Raw genomic sequence first — 21,262 nt, forward strand, 5'->3', positions numbered from 1 at the left:
GTTTTTTTCGCTAAAATGAATCTTTGCACCTGTTCGAAACGCATTGCGGCAATTTTTTCCTTTTTCTAACAAATTCTGCCATTTTATAGGCTTCGAAAGCTGCGAAAATCCAAACATCTTTTGTTCACGACCGAGTCAGAAGGGGAGTGGGTATATTCCTGATGTGACGTCACAAACTGATTTACATTGAATTAACTCTTTGTAAACATGCATGCATAGTAGATTGTGACGTCACATCAGGAGTAGACCCACTCCCCTTCTGACTCGGTCGTGAACAAAAGATGCTTGGATTTTCGTAACTTTCGAAGCCTATAAAAAGGCAGAATTTGTTAGAAACAGGAAGAAATTGCCGCAATGCGTTTCGAAGAGGTGCAAAGATTCATTTTAGCGAAAAAAACATTTTGGGGTTAGGGGCACTTTAACGAATTCATTTTCATCCAAGTTCTTCTCCAGTCTTGATCCATTTGTACCGCGGCTGATAACGAGACACACGCACATTAACGCACGCAAATATGCCTTCATGATCACTGATTGACCACCCAGGTATTACATCTGAGGCAGTTATGCAGGACCGGTTGTCAGTAACAATGTGCTCGATGAGCGTTTTTGAAGTACGCGTAATACGAGTTGGTTTGGTTAGGTGTTGATAACAGCCAAGAGCTTCTAAAATAGACCGATACTGCTTTGTAATTTTATGTGAAGGCTTCAGCATGTCGATGTTCGTATCACCAGTCAAGAAGAGCAAACCATCCCATGAAACAGTAAGGTGAGCCAACTGTGATTCAAACGCGTCCAGCCAATCTAGCGGGCTGAGGCCAACACGCTCTGATCTATGGATGACACCTTTTTTTTAATTATTATTTTTTTTTATAATTTTTTTTTAGTTGGAGCGAAGGATAGAAAAACCGAAATCTAAGTTGTCAAATGTTTTACTTTGACAGTGCTTGCAAGTTGGTAGTGGTCACTTGATTTATGCAAAGCTCTTGCCACCATTTTTCGAAGCGAGGAATTTGTTGTAGATCTTACAAAATAGTCGGTTTAGCTGTTCGTCGGGAAGCTGTAGAGGCCGTTTCAGAAAAAGCAAAAAATAAAGATTTTTTTTTTTTAATTCTCTGTTGGAGTTACGAGAATGCTAAAAGCAACATCTTGGTCATTGTGATTGATCACAACCATAAACGTATTAGTATTTACATCTACTTGTTTACAAACTGCGTCGATGTCGTTACCAACCGGTTTTCTGTTTCGTTCTCCAAATTAAATTGCGTCCGTTCAACGTTCAAATTCTCACTTTCTTAAATGTGAAGACTAATCAATGATATCGAACCGTTCAAAGTTCGAAGTTGAATGCACGAGAGAAAAGCATTGGATTCTATTAAATTCATCCTGTTAGTGTGGAAGAAAAAGAAAACAGTCAAAATGGTAAAATTACCAGGAATTGTTGTCCTTTTCATTTAAGCACGCTCTCCTCTGATTCTTCTTTCAAGTTGAATGTCTTTGGGCATAATGGTAACTCATTTAGCGTGAATAGCACAGAGATTAGTGTCTTCAAACAGACCCACAAGATATGCTTCGGCCACCTCTTGCAACGCGAACACAGCAGAGCTCTGAAAGCGAAGGTCAGTCTTGAAATCTTGCGCTATTTCGCGAATTAGGCGCTGAAAGGGGAGCTTGCGGATCAATAACTCTGTGGACTTTTGATAGCGTCGTATCTCTCGCAGCGCGACAGTTCCTGGCCTGTATCGATGGGGTTTTTTCACACCTCCAGTTGCTGGAGCACTTTTACGGGCCGCTTTGGTTGCAAGTTGTTTCCGTGGACCTTTTCCACCTGTTGATTTTCGAGCGGTTTGTTTGGTACGTGCCATGTCTTCAGTAAATCCTTGCACTATACCTCTCAACCGTACTCAGACAATTCTTCTTCAACGCCTTACGATGCTTATTTCTCCCTTGAATCTCGATCCATAAATGCTCCATATCTGACTGAATGTCCTTCCTACGTTTATATTGTATAGAATCGCTGATGTAAGCCCCAACGCAACCGCCCCGGGCGCCTTCACGGTTTCGAAAAAGAGCCCTGTAACCGGGCAAAGTGACGTAATCCAGGAGGGCGGGGTTGTCCTTTAACCATGTTTCACTCATTGTGATGATATCCATCGGAAGCTGTGAGACTAAGATTTGAAACTCATTGAGGGATGAGACCATCATACTCTCGGTGTTAAAATGCCTTATTCTAAGGTGTTTGGAGTGTTCTTTCAGAGTCTCGGAGATCAAATCGGGACGTCCAATTCATCTCACATATCAAAAGATGGGCAATTATGGAACGGGAGAAGAGAAATCAAACATTTGGGACAAGTCCATGTAGTGCCAATACATTTCACATTCAGTTCAGTGCATTTTATATGATGTTGACCAAAACAAAGCTCGCAGGTGACGCTTTTTTGGTTTTTCCTAATAGTCTTCTCACAGTTGTCACATTTGAGGGTTACCGGTGCCCTGTGTGTATTCCCAGTTGTTCGCTGGGCCGCCGTTTTGTGCAATATCACCGGACCGTAACAGTATTTGAAAAGAAGCTGTTGAGTTTGAATAATATAACATTCTTCCTTTGGATCTTTTTGTCTTCCCGCATCTTTGAAAATTCCATCGAGAAGAGTATAGGATGTGTGTTGAAAACAAGTTCACAATCCATGACGCTGAAGACAATTGTGTATTGTTATTGTGATTGTTTCCTTTGGTCCCTTTGTTCAGTAGAAATGCCGTCTTCCAAGGAATAGTCGGCCATGAGCTATCCAAAATCCTCCTTAAAGGCGAAACCAAGCCAACTTCTTACAGAAAATCCTTTCTAAAGGTCCAACCAACAGTTAAAAACAGGCCTTCATTCGTAGAATTGCAAAAACAGTATGATACGAGGAAGCAAAAGAGAAAAATTAGGGAGCTTATGAACAAACGTCTGACCCTCATCATTATTCAAAATTATTCGTTGGTTTTTGGTTCCCCTGAAGCGTGCTCAATTAGTGAAAGATGACGAAAGATGCGGGGAAACTATGTGTATCGTGAGAACTTAAGGGCTATGGCTGTCGGTGAAGCTCATGTTACAAGACACAAGTAGGTTACGAATTATAGGTGGGTTCATACTAGCGAAGTAAGTAGATTTTGTCGTATTGAATGTCATTTTCCAATCTTAAGTGAATTGCTTACAGCAAATTCGACAAAACGGTGCTATATACCTCTGGAACCCAGTGTCAAATTTTCTAACATATATGTAATAATTGATCGAGCGTTGCGTGACTCCACAATAACGGCTGCGAAGGAGAGTATTTATCAGGAAGTTTATAGCAAGACTTCCCAAAAGCCTAAATTTTTTCCTTACGCAAGTGTGCATTTCCATATTATAATACGGGTACACAAAAAATTCGCGAAAATGAGCGTTACGAGGATGTTACTAAAAGTAAGAACGGGGAACAAAAAACGGTGGGGAACCTGGATCTGGGAACAGAAAGGTCAAGTACTATACTTAAAGTGCCCCTAACCCCAAAATATTTTTTCTCTAAAATGAATCTTTGCACCTGTTGGAAACGCATTGCGACCATTTTTTTTCCTTTTTCTAACAAATCCTGGCATTTTATAGGCCTCAAAACTTGCGAAAAACCAAGCATCCTTTGTTCACGACCGAGTCAGAAGGGGAGTGGGTCTATTCCTGATTTGACGTCACAAACTATTTTGCATGCATGTTTACAAAGAGTTAATGCAATGTAAATCAGTTTGTGACGTCAAATCAGGAATAGGCCCACTCCCCTTCTGACTCGGTCGTGAACAAAAGATGCGTGGTTTTTCGCAAGTTTTGAAGCCTATAAAATGGCAGGATTTGTTAGAAAAAGGAAAAATGCCCGCAATGCGTTTCGAACAGGTGCAAAGATTCATTTTAGCGAAAAAAATATTTTGGGGTTAGGGGCACTTTAAAAGAATGGAGAGTTTAAGCACGCGACGTTTTTGAGCCGCGGACGGCACCCGGAAGTAAGTTGTTTTCCATTTCAACTTGTCAGCAGTGCGATTTATTTCCAAATCGCACTATTTTTTTGCTCTAAATCGCACCATTTCCCCAGCCAATGAGAAAGGAACACTAACACACAACAGCCAATCAGATTTCAAGGCTTGTTTAAGGTAACCAATCAAATTGCAGGAAAATGAAAGACAAAGAAAACAATAGTATGGCGAATTTTCCAACTTTTGTTCCCAACTGGATCAACAAAATGTTGGTACTGACTATAATCCTGTATTTTAGCTATAAATAACGATTGCATGATTTCTAAATGGATGTAATGAAGTGGTAATTGAAATTCGTGTCGTGCAATTTTTCTGAAATCATACTTGTGATTTTAAATCGAACTCGCGCTGTGCGCTCGTTCTATTTTGAAATCACAAGTATGGTTTCAGATCAAATTGCACTCCACTCAGTTAAATTACCATTATAAAGTTTGTGTATTTGAAACACACAAAAAAGTTTGTTTTGGAGCCTTACAGTAACCAGGAGCCTATTATGGGCTCTTGAGTAACACCATACAGAATTCGAACTATGATTTTTCCTCATAATAATTTTGTTGGAAAAAGAAACTGGTTTAGTCAAGCCAAGGGCGTCGCTGCCTTCCAGCCACTAAGCCCAAGCTTTACAAAAACATGACTGGAAAGGCTGCAAGTGGTTTCTTCTGTTCTCACAACTCATCTTCGTATTCGTCTTGCTTGTCTTGTCTATAAAAAGAACGTTCTTCTCTATTCTGGTAGGGCAGGTGGATACAAAGTGGAAAGCGGAGTGCACTCATCTTTTGGAAATATGAGGTCCGTTTCATCATCTCTGCAAAGATAGATATAAAACGAAAAGACGAATTTATAACTGATCGGCACGGTTTTCTGTTTTAAGACTCTCTTTAGGTAAAATAGGATATAATCTTTGATCATGCATAATTCCTTGTCTACAGAATAGATAAAAAAATAAAACAAAAAAACCAAAGTTATATCTAAACGGTCACAGGCTGCTCATTTTTTCTGTTTCTTGGAATCTCTCCACAAAAAACCAAGTCTGTCTTTTAACTTTACAAGATTAACTCGCTGATCCTCTAAAGGTCAAAATTATGTAAGGAATGAAGGACCGGGTTAGTTTCTAAAGAACGGTAACTTTCCAATTTTCCAGGCCCAAAAAGCCAACTGTGAAACTACGATCCGCCTATTTTAAAAAGAGATCCGAACGAACAACACATTTGCAAAGTTTCATGCCTCGAGACCGCCTTGGTTTGAAAATACAAACCGATTTATGGTCTCGACAACGTACGGAGAGTTTCGGAACTTCCGAGGAACGGGTCCCTGGAAACTATCCACAGCTCATTTAGGGGGTATTAGTTTTACTGTTTCACTCAAAACCAGGTAAAACGCGTAATTTTACACCTCAAGAATATCGTTCATGGGACCATCCATATAAACGTCTTGGCAACTGATGGCAAACAACGCTTCCCGATTAAAAAATAAGCCAAAGACAGAATATGTATGATTCATGCCTTTACTGGAATTCGGTTCTTGAAAATGAAATTATGAAACATAATTCATTTCAAACAAGATTTTGTCCAGTGTTCTGTCGAAGATTAAATGAAAAATACCATTACAACGCTCTTGTAGTTTGTCTCAGTAATTTTCGGATTTTCCGCTCCCAGGAGCGCATGAGTAGGAGCTTGCCTCTCCCATACAAGCCCTATGAGTCAACCTTTGCTCGTATCTTTATTTTTAGAACGCCACGAGTTCTTCGGCTCTATACACACTGTTTAGAATGGCCAATCTGAATAAAGTTATTGAGGAACAAAGACAAAAATAGCAAAAACAATGTATGCAAATTGTGCAAATTGATGTAAATTGTTGTAAATGTGACTCTCCTGCTGAAGGATTAGTTCTAAGATACGCGCAAAGGTTGCCTCAAGGATATAATGCATTGGAAGGCTCCTAGTCATGGGCTCCTGTCGCTCTTTATTACATCGATTTAGAAATCACTAATGATCCCTGCAATCTGATTGATTTATTCCCAAATTGCACTATTTTTTGCTCTTAATCACACCATTTTCCCAACCAATGAGAAAGGAACACTAAAACAAAACAACCAATCATATTTTAAGGCTTGTTAAGGCAACCAATCAAATTGCTGGAAAATTAAAGACAAAGAAAACCATTATGTGGCGAATTTTCCAACTTTTGTTCCCAACTGGATCAATAAAACACTGATACTGGCTAAAATCCTGTATTTTAGCGATTAAAATAATTATTATAGTGGTAATTGAACTTAGTCGTGTAATTTTGGCCTGAAATCATACTTGTGATTTTGAAATCACATGTATGATTTCACATCAAATTGCACTTCACTCAGTTCAATTACCATTATTTATTGCGCGTAATATTTGAGCCATGAAAGCGTTAATGGTAATGGTAATAAATTTATGTAGTGCATTTTCTATTTACTTATTCAAATGCGCTTTACAAGCAATCAATCTGTGGGTGAGATTGGACATCAGCTGCTGGTGGCAGCCGCTATCAATCCATTAGCGATCTCAACCAACCCAAGAATTAATGAAATGAGGCCTGTCCACAACAACCATAACTCCATGCCCTACTCCCACAGAATTAATCAAAACGTGTTGTGAGACGGGTAGAAAGTAAAAAGGTAAAATCGCATGCGAGCCAGCTAGGGCCCATACGGCCGGAGCTTATCCCGATTTCCGTAGCATGAAGCAACTAGGAGAATTATTACTACCCCCTAAATGGGATGATAGTCCACCGCAGGGTTAACCACGGGTATTGCCGATACCCATTTATATACCTAGGTAGGATGGACCCCTGACCCAGGTGAAGACAGAGAGTGTGGAGTAAAGTCTCTTGTCTAAGGAAACAACACGATGGCAAAGCAAGGCCCCCAACCAGCGACACTTGGAATCGAGTAACCGGCGCGCAAACCACTATGCAACCGTGCTTCCTCCTTTTTGTGAGACAGGGCCTACGGTTTATCGCCCTTATCCGAGAGGAATAGATAGTCTCACCCTTTGCAGAATGTCATCACAATGGCAAACACTTTCTTCTCAGTTATTATTTTAAAATATCCTGAGTATTGGTCCGGCCGGAGTTGAAGCCACCACCTCCCGCACAGAAGTCCGATGCTCAACCAACTGAGCCAAAAGGTGAGCGGTAGCAGCTATGATGTTAATCTGATACAGCTGTACTAAAACAAAATTTGGCTTATTGCAGCTTAGCTTTTACAGCAACCCCCAAAATACAGAATTGCATATAAGACGTAGGTACGGTGGGGCCCTACGTTACGTGGAACAGAGTCCAACGTTCGCAGCTAGTTCTACGAGGGCGCGCTGGATATGAAGTAATAGATAACCAACGAGGCGCGTAGCGCCGAGTTGGTTACAATCATTTTATATCCCAGCAAGCCCGAGTAGAATAATTACTTTATTGAAAACTCCATGGTGTTCCCTGGGGGTAGTATTGTGGACCACAGCATCGGTTTCTGCCTCGGTCAATTCCGGTCCAAAACGGCTTTTGTCGGCCATTTTCTCTCAGAGCTACAAAAATGTTTTCAGCTCGCTTTATTGCTGACGCGTTCCTTGACCATATTAGGTACAGCAGGTATATGAACTGATTGTCTTTGTCCGGCGAGCCAATGAAAATGCTGGAAATCTGATATCCGTAGTTCAGTTTTTAATAAACAGTGATATTCAAATTTGTCGACCTCCGAACAAAACCAGGCGTTTTTCTAACATCTAATAACCCTCTGGTTACCTCATTGAATTTGAACATTTCGAGCAGCGTTTTGGGATTACAAATGAAAAAAGTTGTCCTTCCTTCAGTCGTTCTTGTGGTTACCACCTTGGCTACCTACAACTTTAAATTGGATTTGATCCATGGAGTTGGTGCACACCCTGTTTCTACCAACTCAGCTGAAAATGAACGCTAATCAGAGTATCAAAGAACTCTTGTTTCAACCTTAGATTACACCCGACGAAAACACTACAGCAGTGTGAAACTTTCGGTCCTGAATCGTAACTTTTTCAGTTACATGAACTATTCCCCACACCAGAGGAGCATCAAACCATGTCTAATAGTAAGTACTGTACCTTGCAACGAGCCGTAACATCAGGACAACCTTCTTGGAAGGATCCACTTGAATCGGTTCAGCAGGGACAAAGTCCTGTGTACTGTGGCCTTGTAATGTTGTCGCTCCCGCCTTCCATAACTGGTCAGCTTCAGGCAGAAAACGTCGGCTCTGCTCACTTCGACTATGAACTAAAAAGGAAGACAAGAGATAAGATGCCAAATAGCTGAATGAAATTTTCCTGACATGAGATGGAGACGAGATAAATATTTTTTTCCGAATATAGAGAATATTACATGGCCGCGCGCGGGTACGAAATTTATCTTCGAGTGCTGATAGCATCTGTCACGAGTGAGCGCAGGGAACGAGTGAGAGATACTATCGGCACAAGAAGGTAGAATTCGTATCCCTAGGCGACCATGTAATGTTCTGTTTATTATATAGATATGGATGAATTGTCCAGATTAACTTGTTTGATTCATTTTCGAAATTGGGAAAAAGTGGTCACCAACCGCTAAAAAAACGCATATTGTGTAACGTGAAATAAGATATGAAAGTTGTGAAAAACAAATCATGATACTGTCAAATTGCTCAATAAAAATGTTAATGTAGTAAAGACGAGTTATATTACAGCACAAAAATTATGTTACAATGAAGGGGTAGCTCGCGTTCTATTGGCTAATCGTGTTAGTTACCATGACGACACCAACGATTGACGACACCTATATCCTCATCATTTTTTCTGGTAAGAAGGAAAATCCTAGCAAAATACATCAGTATCTATATAATAAAGTTGTTTCATCCGCAAGCAAAAGTACCTTTGGACAGAATTAAGCTGTGCATTAACTTAAAAAGCCGCTTACCTCAAATTTGATAGTCAAATCCTAACGACATACAAACTTAACACAAAAAGGACGATAAAAAAACACGCTTAGATCTTACAGATTCCATAAGGTGCCTTTGCCGCACGATATGATATGCTGTTTCTTTCTAACACTAACCAAAAAAGAAGGCTTTCCATACAATTCCGCAAGCTTCCAACACAATCAAAAATGACGTTCACATCTCAAGGTGCTTGAACACACCCGGCGCTTCTACAGATATTTAGGCTGCACACCCTTTCGTGGGGGGGGGGGGGGGGGGGTTGCACCAGGGGAAGCAGGCTAACCACTTTGTGCTTGGAAAGAGTAGAGGGGCCTCGAAAAGACCTGCTGTGCTGTGGTTCATTCTTTCGATATAGCGAAACCCCTGGACTTCAAATAGAATTTCTCACTTGTTTTGTTCTAACATCAAGTCATGTACCAGTTCCTTAAGGTCTTGTCATAGGTTCAATAATAAGAAACTTCTGAAAATCGATTTTCAAAAGTCCAATTTTCGAAAAGCCCCTAAAAGGCACATTTGCAGGGTTGCGGCAATATCGTGCCTTGAGTATAAATTATTTTTTTTCGGCTTTAGAATGTTGGCGAAGAGTCGATCTTTAATTACGGAGGTACAACTCAAACAATTTTTGGCTGATTCAGCGCGAATTTTTAGGACTATTTTAACAGAGTTCGATGTACAAAACCATACCATATTATAAATTCCCGGTCAAAGACACCCTTTTCAACTTTGATGGAAGATAAGAAATGCAAAGCGCAGTATATCAAAAATCTCTGACACCGTTTCGGCTTGAAAATTCATCTCAAAATCGATTATATTGCTTCAAAAAAATTTCAAATCCCTTGTAGGACCACCTGTGTTCGGTTTTGGACCTAACATAGATTAAATAACGTTTAAACAAAAGAATACTTTCTTGGATTAAAAACCACATTCAAGGAGCATTAAGATGATGTTTATTTCATTCTCGTAGCATAAATACTGGCGAAATAAGAACGTTTTAAGAAACTGACACCTCAAACCTATAACGAAACCTTAAAACAAGCGAGTAAGTTGGCTGCAACATAATAACGATAACAAATTAGAATTCGCTATGATAGGACAATTTTTCGCAAGTATTACTGATACAAAGGACGTTAGCCCTATTACGAAAATGGACCCGTACAAAGAAAAAGCAGACAAAGATTGGTTCCCCTATTTTGCAAGTTGCCCAGACTTTTCATTGTGTGGGAATGAACTAATGCTCTCAAGGTACTAATTTACACCTCTTTTGACCCAGTTATGACGTAAGGCGAGATAGCGGTTTGTAATCAAAACCGAAGAAACTACTTTGATAGAACAGACGCGTAGAAGGATGTACCCTTATTGCTTGCGAAAATTTAGTTAGTATTCAGTAACTAAGCCTGACAGTACAACGCCAAACAGCTTTCTGACCGGAGTCAATGAAACTACCTGCCGGAGTAGTCAAGAAGCCTGAAAAAATCCAGGCTTGAATGGGACTCATTCATTGTGGTGAGAACGTTATTTTGACGCTGTACTGTCACGCTTCGTAACCATCTGGTAAGAAACAAGTCACAATAACCTTCTTGCGTTGCATGAGACGGTTCAGCCGTTGAGTTTACTTCATTAACGACACCAAGTCTTCGACGACTTTTGGTAATTCTATCAACAAAAAAAATGTCACTCAAACAGGCTGAAAAACAAACGAATCAACAACAGCAAAGGAGTACTCGCAGAGAGTTTGTCTTACAACGCACTATATGGCAAAGCTTCCAGAAAGCGATGGCACACAAACAAACAAACAAAACACCGCTCATAAAACAAGAGAGATTCTTTGTTGCTGTTGCTTTTAAATTGAGGCAGAAACCTAAAATAACAACAGGGCGAAATAACAAATCAATGATCAGGAGAAGAAGAGGGTGATAAGAAGATGGTACAACATCTTTTACATTTGATTAGAGATCTTTTGGCGAGGTTAATGTTCGATTACTAGTCTCTGTTGGTCTGATATTTAACGAGGCATTATCCGTTACAGAATATGTTAGCGCCATTATGTAAAAAAATGTTTTAAAAAACCTCAGGGCCCGCAAAGGAGGTTGGATGCTGATTCCTTGTAATGTTGTTCCTCCAGCTCTCCACGAATGACTAGGATACGGCGGAACAGAACTACGATTCCCTTCAGAGTCAAAAAAAAAAAAAAGCAAAACAAAAAAACGAAATGCAAACGTCGGACAATGAATAGAGTAACAAAGAAGTAATCTATTGGACACTGCTGCAAACCAGCAGAACTAAATGTGAGTTTCTTTATCATTTATACCCTTGCCATATTTGCTAAAAAATGTCCCTTGTCCTGTTGGGAAGACTGGTCTGTTTCACTTTCCTTGTCACTCAGCTCGATTAACTTTTGTTTTTACTGAGTGGCTGTGCTCTTTTTCTTTCAGAATTATTTCTTTCTAATGATTCTACGCTTTTGTATTAAGAGCACGTTAGGATTGTTGTTCTTGTTGTTGTCTGTGTTTTTTATGAGTTTGCTTAGAAATGGATGCGATGTAACATTATTCTTTGCAAGAGCCCAGGGTTCCTCCGGTCAGCAACAACAATGATGATATCTTGCCAGTTCCAAAACTGCCCAGTCGCACTGAAGGCCCATTTCTGCAATGATTGGCAGCACGTTCTTTGTTGCGCAGGTCGGAACCAGCCAGAGGATATGATTACCAGTGCTGACCGAAATGGTCTCGGTCTCCTGGGACGAGGATTATTACGTAAACTTAAGATCAACCAAAAAACAGATGATCCATGCGTATGGCACGCTCAATGGACCTAATTTCGACTCTACCAAAAAACACCGGAGTTTAGCAGGCACATCTAGTTCGGATACAAGTATCATTTTGCAACTACCCTATCCTAATTTAAAATCAGTTTTACCCCTAAAAAATTAAACAGGGCATTAAACTGCTGATCGCTTAGGTCTTGAATTTTTTCGTCGTCTATGTTCTTGACAACCACAGAAATGAAACCTTGAACTCTGCATGCACGAGGACGCCATGTTATTGTGCGGACTCACTGAACACCAGCGGAATTACTGTAAATCAATGCGCGAGACACAGAGGGCTCAAGTCACAGTCAGCAAACATATCATGGGGCATGCGCTTTGAGGAGTGCCATCCAAGGTTGTGGACAGTGGTTGGATCAAAATGAGTTTCGACCAATGACAAGAGGTCTCTTTTCCCGTACTCGTCAACCCAGCGAAAGCAAAAAGAAAAGAAATTTCTTCTCACAGGGAAGATATCCGTTTGTCATCAAAACCAAAGAAACTGCTTTGATAGAACGGACGCATAGAAGCATGTACCCTGATTGCTTGAGAAAATTGAGTCAGTAATCAGTTACTAAGCGTGACAGTACAACGCCAAAACAGCTTTCTGACCGCAGTTAATGAAACTACCTGCCCGAGCAGTCATGAAGCCTGAAAAAATCCAGTCTTGAATGGGACTCATTCATTGTGGTCAAAACGTTGTTTGGACGCTGTACTGTCGCGCTTGGTAACCATCTGGTAAGAAACAAGTCACAACCTTCTTGCGTTGCAGAGGACGCTTTAAACTTTGCGAATATACCACGGGGGCTACCTGACCCTCTCCTTTTGGTAGCACTATAAACAAAAAAAATGTCAATCAAACAGGCTGAAAAGCAAACGAATAAACAACAGCAAAGGAGTACTCGCAGAGAGTTTGTCTTACAACGCACTATATGGCAAAACTTCCAGAATGCGATGGCACACAAACAAACAAACAAAACACAGCTCATAAAACAAGAGAGATTCTTTGTTGCTGTTGCTTTTAAATTGAGGCAGATACCTAAAATAACAACAGGGCGAAATAACAAATCAATGATCAGGAAAAGAAGAGGGTGATAAGAAGATGGTACAACATCTTGTACATTTGATTAGAGATCTTTTGGCGAGGTTAATACTCGATTACTAGTCTCTGTTGGTGGGAAATCTAACGAGGCATTATCCGTTACAGAATATGTTAGCGCCATTATGTAAAAAAATGTTAAAAAAAAAACCTCCGGTCCCACAAATGAGGCTGGATGCTGACTCCTTGTAATGTTGTTCCTCCAGCTTTCCACGAATGATTAGGATACGACGGAACAGAACTACGATACCCTTCAGAGCCAAAAAAAAAAGCAAAACAAAAAAACGAAATGCAAACGGCGGACAATGAATAGAGTAACAAAGAAGTAATCTATTGGACACTGCTGCAAACCAGCAGACCTAAATGTGAGTTTCTTTACCATTTATAACTGTATTTGTCAGCTGACAGGCAACAGGTTTGTCAGATTTGCTAAAAAATGTCCCTTGCCCTGTCGGAATAAGTGGTCTGTTTGACCCCCTTTTCACTCAGATCGATTAGCTTTTGGTATTTCTGAGTGGCTGTGCTCTTTTTTCTTTCACAATTATTTCTTTCTAATGATTCTACACTTTTGTATTAAGGGCATGCGCACAATAAAGATTGTTGTTGTTGTTGTTGTTGTTGTCTGTGTTTTTTTATGAGTTTGCTTCGAGTTCTTTGTTGTGCAGGTCGAAACCAGCCAGAAGATATGATTACCAGTCTTGACCGAAATGGTCTCGGTCTCCTGGGACGAGAATCATAACGTAAAGTTAAGATCAACCAAAAGAAGATGATCCATGCGTATGGCACGCTCAATGGACCTAATTCGACTTCACTAAAAAACACCAGAGTTTAGCAAGCACATCTTGTTTGGATACAAGTACCATTTTGCCACTACCCTATCCTAATTCAAAATAAGTTTTTGATGAAGAGTGCTTTATTTTCCTTGTGACATCTGACTCTGCTCTTAAGAAAAGAGAAGCACGATCTCTAGAATTTTGTTACTTTGGTGAAAATGATTAATCCAAGGTTCTATTAAAACTAGATGATTACCTCTAAGGCGTGTGAGCTCTTCCGGCGCAGGAATACATCTCGATTTTTCCTCAAGCCTAAATTTAGACTCATTGTCTGGGGAAAGAGAAAAAAACTCAGTTAGCCCATTGACTCGCAGGGGTTCCGCATTGACGAGTAAAATCGTCTGGCGTTAGACAGAGTAAAATACTAAGTCTCGCCGGTTTAGGCCGGTTTGGACGTCAAAGGGTTAAAAGGACTGGGATTTCATGCCATTAACGATGAAAACCGAGAGAAATGATCTAATTTAAAATTAAACCGATCAAGCGAAAGGAAGGGTTACGTTTTTGCAAACGTTGGTCATGCAGCCCTATCTTGAGGGTGATGTGAAATGTTATATGCTACCCATGTGAACCATGTGAGTGTTCTCTTAGGTTACTCAAAAACACCCACTAGATTGGTCATTTCAAGTCGCACGTGCGTTTCTTTGACATAACATCTATCAACTTGCATTCGGATAACAGCTTATCTGTCACAACAAAGAATTGACGTAACGTTACTCAAGAAGCCCAAACCCAATAGATTTTCTTTCTGGTAAGAGGAATACCATGACTCATTGAAGTTAAAGAGCAAGTTAAGCTAATTGTCATGGTATGAACGACCATGCACGCTCATGCATGACTTGGTTTAACTTCAGGCGGCGCTGGAAGGCTAGTAGAGAAAAATGGGAAAGGTTTGGTGCCATTAACGTTGAAAAACGAGAGAAATTTAATTGATCAAGCGAAATACAAAAGTTTCATTTCAAAAAATTCTTAAACAAAAGGTCTGTCAAATTGTATTTGAACGAGAGGTGAGCTGTCGCATCGAAGACTTCACCTACTGCTCTAATCCAGTGAAGCCGGTAATACAGCCACACTTGAAAAAACGTCCAAATGTTTCCAAGTTGAGATTCTTATCTAAAATAATGACAAGAACCGTTACCTCTTTGCCTCCTGCCAAAAAACTTAGCAAGCCTTTTTCGAAGTGAAGTCTTGCCTGCACTGTAAACCGTTACAGTACCTATCAATATGTAATACATATACAATATGAACGGAAGATTTGTATCACATTTACAAATTCGAGGCGAAGCATTTAAGTGTTAATGTATACTGGCTGTTTTTGGTGAGTCAAGAAATTTTAGCAGGGAAAATCGAAAGAAACGTTTATAGAAATGAAGAGATATCTGTATCAGATATACAGATATTGATTAATGAAACATTTCTTTTGTTTCCCCATTATGAATTATTAATGACTTTTATGAGAGTTGCTAAAGGCCCATTTCCACCCTTGATGCAGCGCGATCGGTTGTTATTGTTTTGAAAATCGCGCTGTTATTGAATAGCGTATTCCGTTTAGCCAACTATTTTTGTCGCGCCAGTGCGTGCTATTTCTAAAACGAGCATCATCGCAATTAGCCTGATCGTCGTGGTAAATTTCCTTTTCGTCAACGGCTGTTGCCATTTGGATGTCACTTAATTTTCACTGTTAAAATACTTAATCTACGTCTAGATTAGCAGAGTATGTCACTTACAATTTTGAAAAAAGTTGGATGAATGATATCGATCTCGGTTCAATGGCTGAAGAGCTATGCCCTTAACCACTACACTACCGATATAACCACCCCAAATATCGCAATTTTAGAGTATTTAAATGAAGCTAACCCAAACAATTCATTGAAAGCTAACCGAATAAAGAAGGCTACCGTTTACGAAACGGAAATTAACATCGTTGTGTGGCATCCCAGGTGGTTTTAACAGGTGGAAATGCTAAAATTATCCTTTACCTTTATGGAGTCCAGTGATTTAGGTACTGGAGAATATCCACCTGCGACCGTTAATTTCTTTTTGCGCTGAAATGCATGGCTTTTATTTTTAAATACAAACTTACTTTTCCTTTGTCAATTTCGATTTATTGGAATACCTGGGATGCAGAAGTAAAATGCTCTTGCAAAGATGCGTGTCTTTGTAAAGCGACAGGCAAAACGTGTTCGCTGCTGCAAGCCATTATGTTGTTCGATACTATTCGACTTCAAATCGAAATATTTGAAACAAATATAGACACAAAATACTAAGATAACATTACGAAATGATAAACAGAGAATGGTTTCGTCAGGGCCTGAAAGATTGTTTAAAAGACTGCTTTTGTGAAGACGATTCTGCGAGGCCTTCGGAGATTTCTCGATTTTTTGTAATTTCGTGATACACGAAATTCATGCGCGCCGCGCAGAGCATTCAGGGTGGAAATGGGCATTTTAAGTGCTTTTTCGGTTTACCAAACATAAGAGGGCATACTTACCATTTAAACAGCTCGACCAACTTCCCTAAAACACTCCTTAAGTCCAAAAAAAACTAGAAACTAAGTAACGGAACATGGAAAAATTATGTTTCTGAGGTTTTTCATAAAAAGGATACCAAAAACGGTTTCAAAATCTGTTGAAAATCTTATACTCGTATGCACAACTCTAAAATTTAATGATTACCTCAACGACAACAACAAACCAAACTTACGTTTTCCTTTCTTTTCTTCAAGGTTTGGGCTCGGCGCCCTTTTCTCTCTGAATAAGTAAGATATAAAGCAAATTGTCAGTTATTTAACTTTCTTTCAGGGATGTTAAATGAAGCGTGTTCCAAAATTATGTTCATGAGCCTGCGATCTAATCGAAACCCAGTACCTGGTCAGTGGTCAACTAAAAAACAGCTGACCTCGATGAGCTCTAAACTTGAGCCGTGATATGGTCACGTGATACTGGTGTATTCTTGTGCCTGTTTCGTAGTCAAAAATCCCCACGCACTTGGCTGGAAATGAGCATTTTCTGTTTCGATTCCACGATAGCTGATGAATTTAACAGCAACTGATAACCGCACAGGACACGGAGCTTGGGTCCGAGGTCTAATTAACTCCACCCGATGAGGTACAGTCATTTCATGTACAACACTTACCCCATCCCCACAGCGTCACTCGTAATCATGGTGTTCGAGAAGCCGCTGTGGGGATGGGGTAAGTGTTGTAAATGAAATGATTGTACCTCATCGGGAGGAGTTAATTTGACCTGGGACCCAAGCTCCGTGTCCTGTGCGGTTATCAGTTGCTGTTAAATTCATCAGCTATCGTTGAATCGAAGCAGAAAATGCTCATTTCCAACCAAGTGCGTGGGGAGTTTTGACTACGAAACATTCACGGAGATTCGCAAATGATGTGGCTTTAGCTTTGCGTGAAAAAATCTTGGCTGTGATGGATTTTCGAGTCGCAAACCGCCTCTGAGCTGACAACGGTCGAAATCTTAGTGTGCAGCTTTGACTTCGTCTTAGAACATTGAAAACACGGGCTTCCCGAAACTGTAAAATAAACTCCAAAAGGCACAAGAATACACCAGAGGTGAGTCATTTTTATTAATTATATTGAATGAAAGTTAAATTAAGCATTTTTTAGGCTTCATAATCGACGGTATTTTATTTCCCATACAAAGTCTTATAACGCGTTTAAATTCTCAACGGCTGTCTGTAGTGACGCGAGGAGCTTGGGCTGCCTATGGTTTGACAAGTAAGCAGCACAAAAAAGAAAACTTGGCAAGCAGACTGTTACAAACGCCAAGCACCCTTGCCGCGTTGCTTAAGGCACAAGTTTGGTTAGTAAGATGGAGGAGGGGGGGGGGGGGGGGGGAGCACTACTAATCTTCTGTTGCTTTTTTTCGTTGTTTGTTGCGCTGGACGCTGATAGATATGAGAGACTAATTAACAGCAAAAGAGGCAAGGTGAGAGGCAAGGAAAAAACACATGTTCTTAGGCAATTTTAGCTGAACAGGAACCAATAAGTTGAACTGTTTATTTAATAACAAGAATTTAAAAGACGATTTTAGATCATATGTAATTTTAACCTCTTTAACTCCAACTTGGAACCTGAGCGAACACCAAGGCTGACCAGGGTTCGTTTCTCCTTGGAAGGACACAGTTCCTGTCCATTAACAAAGAACGAGACCTCGTTTTCTGGCATGTACCCGAACGATTGCATTTCCCTCAACAGGTCTTGGAGGGTCGCTGCTTCATCAACCTTGACAGTACATTTATCACCGCAACTCAGATCTTCAATCGTTATATCAATGTTAGTGGGGAGAGACACACGAACAGTTGGTTCTGAACTGCAGATGAGTTTGTGAGGAAGACTTCTCTGCGGTGCATCTGACAGTTTGGATAATCTATGGTACAGCCTTTGGTGTTTGATGGGAACACCGAGCTTTTCTTCAATGTGCTCCATCAAATCGTGAATTGTTGCTTTGCCTGGATGGACTTTAACGGTGAGGGTCTTACTGGCAGAGGTCTTGATGGTGATTTCCAACTCCCCGCCAATCAATCTCAGTTCACCAGAATATTTACGCACAATGCTGTTAACAAAAGGGAAACAAATATAAGCTTACAGATACATGTACAAGCAGGAATGTATATTGTAATTCATACTGTAAATTCACCTACTAAGGAACACATCAAAATAACCTCGTAGTAACCTAACAACAAAGTATAGAATTTAGTACATATTCATTGTTCTCGGCAGTCAGCAGCGGAACGGGTCTTGCCCAGTTCTTTTCTGTGGCAATCATTCTCCTTCCCAGAAGTAGAGATACTCTCAGTCTATCTCAAGAATAACTACGAGGCTTGTTCACAAAGTCTCTTCCTCCTCCCTGTAAAAGCAGCAGCAACAACTAACAAGAAATAGTGTAACGCCCACACAACCAGCATCAAATGCTTCCGAAGGAGCAGGTTATAACGTCCGTTTGCTGTAGCATGTTCTTAGTGACATTGACATGTGACATGATAGTTACATGTCATCGAAATGACTGATTTTTTTTACTATTTAATTACAGAATTGATGAATGGATGGATGCATTGCACGCAAGATAAAGTTGGACAAAATTTGGTCGGCTCTCAGTTTGGTGTTCCGGAGGTTTAGCTGGACAACCTATGCGGTGGAATGGTAATAATAAACACACACCTTAAACGATCACAATTAGACAGCACTACATCATTTCGAGCAATGACCTCATCAAGGTCTCGTGAAAGTTCTTGTTTTAAGTCACCAATTGTTGCATCAGGAGCAATGTTCACCAGCTGCTTGACACCATCAACAATAACTGGTACATCCAAAAAGGCTTCTGGTGTAAACACGCACTTCACTAAGCCGTTTTCATCCCGTCCTGACTCAATGCCTGCTTCCTTGGGTGCTTTTGTTACACGATAAAAAGTAAATTTCTTAGCTTCAGAAACAGGTCTTTCTATCCGCATTTCCTGTCCTCCATTGAGAAACCAGCCTCCAACGTCATAACCATCAATGGAAATGTCCAATTTACAGCCTGTGACATAAAGCACAGTTGTCTTCAGCTGAGTTACAAACACACGTCGGTGCACAAACAGTTAGTAGTTATCCTAAATAATGACCAAAGTGGCGGTAAATGCTCGCGTCTTTTACGGACACTGTAAGAAATAATCGATATCGTTGTTTCGTAGTTGATTTGAGTTTGACTCAAACCAGGAAACGAAACTTCTGTAACATGCACCTTGAAGGCACCGGAACAACAAGAAAACAAACGGCTGTGCAACTCTTGTGAGTGCATAAACCAATAGGTCAGATTGCTGCTTAACTGCACAGTGCAACTGCCCAAGAAGGTCAGAAACCTCGAAGTAATCTCCTAAGTGTTCGCCACAGTTAAACCTATTTTGGAAATTATTGCTAGTTTAAGCCTGTTTACAGACTATTTTCAGTGAAAGTTATCTTAATTTTATCGGCATGTGTCCTTTAAGAGGCATCTCTGAGGCAGTAAGTCAGATTGCTTAGATACATTAGAAAAAGCAAATCAAATTTGATCAAACAACAATTTGACGTAATTCAAGATCATGGAAGACTTTTGATAGGTTGGCAATTTAAATATTCCCCCCACTGGCAAAACCATCGAGGATCAAGCTCAAAAAGCAGAAAGCAGTCGAGGAAGTGAAGGACCTCAACAATAACATCTATTAGAGACTCTCCACTGCTTTAATGGATCCTTTGTGAAGCAGTTTGGGTGGTATGTCGTTATATCCATTTTTTTTCTTTATCAATAAACGTAATTGGAAAACCAAGACATGCTAGACCATTTCTTTCATCCTGCCTATTTGATAGCCTAATGCATTGACGATACGTCCCCTTTAAAAATCACCTCTTGTCACAAATACCAAATACTCTTTTCCATGCATGCTCTAAATTGTATTCTCACCATAAGAACGCAAATTTTTCACATGTATTTTATATTGCGTGCCACTCTTGATTTCCACAAATTCGCCAACTGGTGTTTTGAAGTGGGCCCCGCCGACGATCTCCACACAATAGCCTTCCAAAGCCACATAGTTGACATGTTGAGCATGTGCTGTTTCCACCGATAAATCAACTTGAAAACGACTACACTGTCCACCAGTCGCTTCTGAAATGCAACAAAACATGCATTTACATCTTGCAAGAGGCCAACAGAGGCCCTGAATTAATGCTCTTAGCCGCTTGGGTTTTCACTCCAAAGAGGAAAAAGGCTGTTACCACCTGTTAATTAAATTGATGGACTCGTGCGTAAATACTGTATCAATCGATGGGACTTAAAAAAATTATTGTCTGGGGACATGCTAGTCCGAAAAAGTTTTGAAAAGCAGAGTCGGGTTTGATTCCCAGATGTTTCCTGACAATTTCTCATACGTTATTGGGGCTTCATTCACCAGCAAATTCAATTTAAAACTTCAGTTTGTTCTTTGAAAAAGAATTAACACGTGCTCTTAAAAACTACCTTTAAAAAAGTTCACTTTCCCTAATTTGCTCACAAAGAACCTAATTATCTGTTGATGTTACGATTGGAAAAAAATCATAAAGTTCATCATCGCAATCCGTCATGCACCACTAACTGTTTGTGAACGTAATGCTAAATAACTTAAAACAACAACAAGGACAAGATCGCGGTTCTGTCAAAACGTTGAAGTACTGTAATCAATCTTTTTTTCTGAGGTAGGTAGCATCTGCAGATTCTTTTCAGGCAGAGTGAAATAGGAGGAGTAACAGTCAGTTTGGCTAAACTTATTCACAGTTAAATTCAGTGACCAACTAAAAAAACAAAATAAGGAAAAATAATTCAACAAGACAAAAAGTCAAACTTAGAAAGACAGACATGGTTCATGGATACCTACTGAAACTTTGTACTGAGCTCTTAATTGTTCTTTAAGCCATTTTGTTCTTGTTAGTAAGTTTTTCTCGCCTTTTTTGGTCGTATTCTATTTTTGTCGTGATAGCCGTCAGATAAAACCAAATTCGACACAGTTTAATCAAA

The 21,262-nt window shown here is 40.0% G+C and overlaps 1 protein-coding gene across 1 annotated transcript in view; it reads right to left on the bottom strand.

Moving 5' to 3' along the window:
* Positions 1-4,139: 4,139 nt before the first annotated feature.
* The window catches only part of LOC138021648 (uncharacterized), a 38,037-nt gene continuing 20,914 nt past the window's right edge, over positions 4,140-21,262 (bottom strand). The window contains exons 3-14 of the mRNA XM_068868582.1: positions 20,174-20,377; positions 18,916-19,273; positions 17,807-18,310; positions 16,440-16,486; positions 14,875-14,952; positions 13,935-14,010; positions 13,058-13,165; positions 12,565-12,641; positions 11,072-11,171; positions 10,578-10,657; positions 8,142-8,310; positions 4,140-4,843 (exon numbers count right to left, since the gene is read on the bottom strand). Coding sequence (XP_068724683.1) covers positions 4,762-4,843; positions 8,142-8,310; positions 10,578-10,657; positions 11,072-11,171; positions 12,565-12,641; positions 13,058-13,165; positions 13,935-14,010; positions 14,875-14,952; positions 16,440-16,486; positions 17,807-18,310; positions 18,916-19,273; positions 20,174-20,377 — 1,883 coding nt within the window. The 3' untranslated portion in view covers positions 4,140-4,761. The remainder of the gene's footprint in view (positions 4,844-8,141; positions 8,311-10,577; positions 10,658-11,071; positions 11,172-12,564; positions 12,642-13,057; positions 13,166-13,934; positions 14,011-14,874; positions 14,953-16,439; positions 16,487-17,806; positions 18,311-18,915; positions 19,274-20,173; positions 20,378-21,262) is intronic.

This window comes from Montipora capricornis, chromosome 10, assembly GCF_036669925.1.
Source record: "Montipora capricornis isolate CH-2021 chromosome 10, ASM3666992v2, whole genome shotgun sequence".
In the NCBI taxonomy this organism is placed as follows: domain Eukaryota; kingdom Metazoa; phylum Cnidaria; class Anthozoa; order Scleractinia; family Acroporidae; genus Montipora; species Montipora capricornis.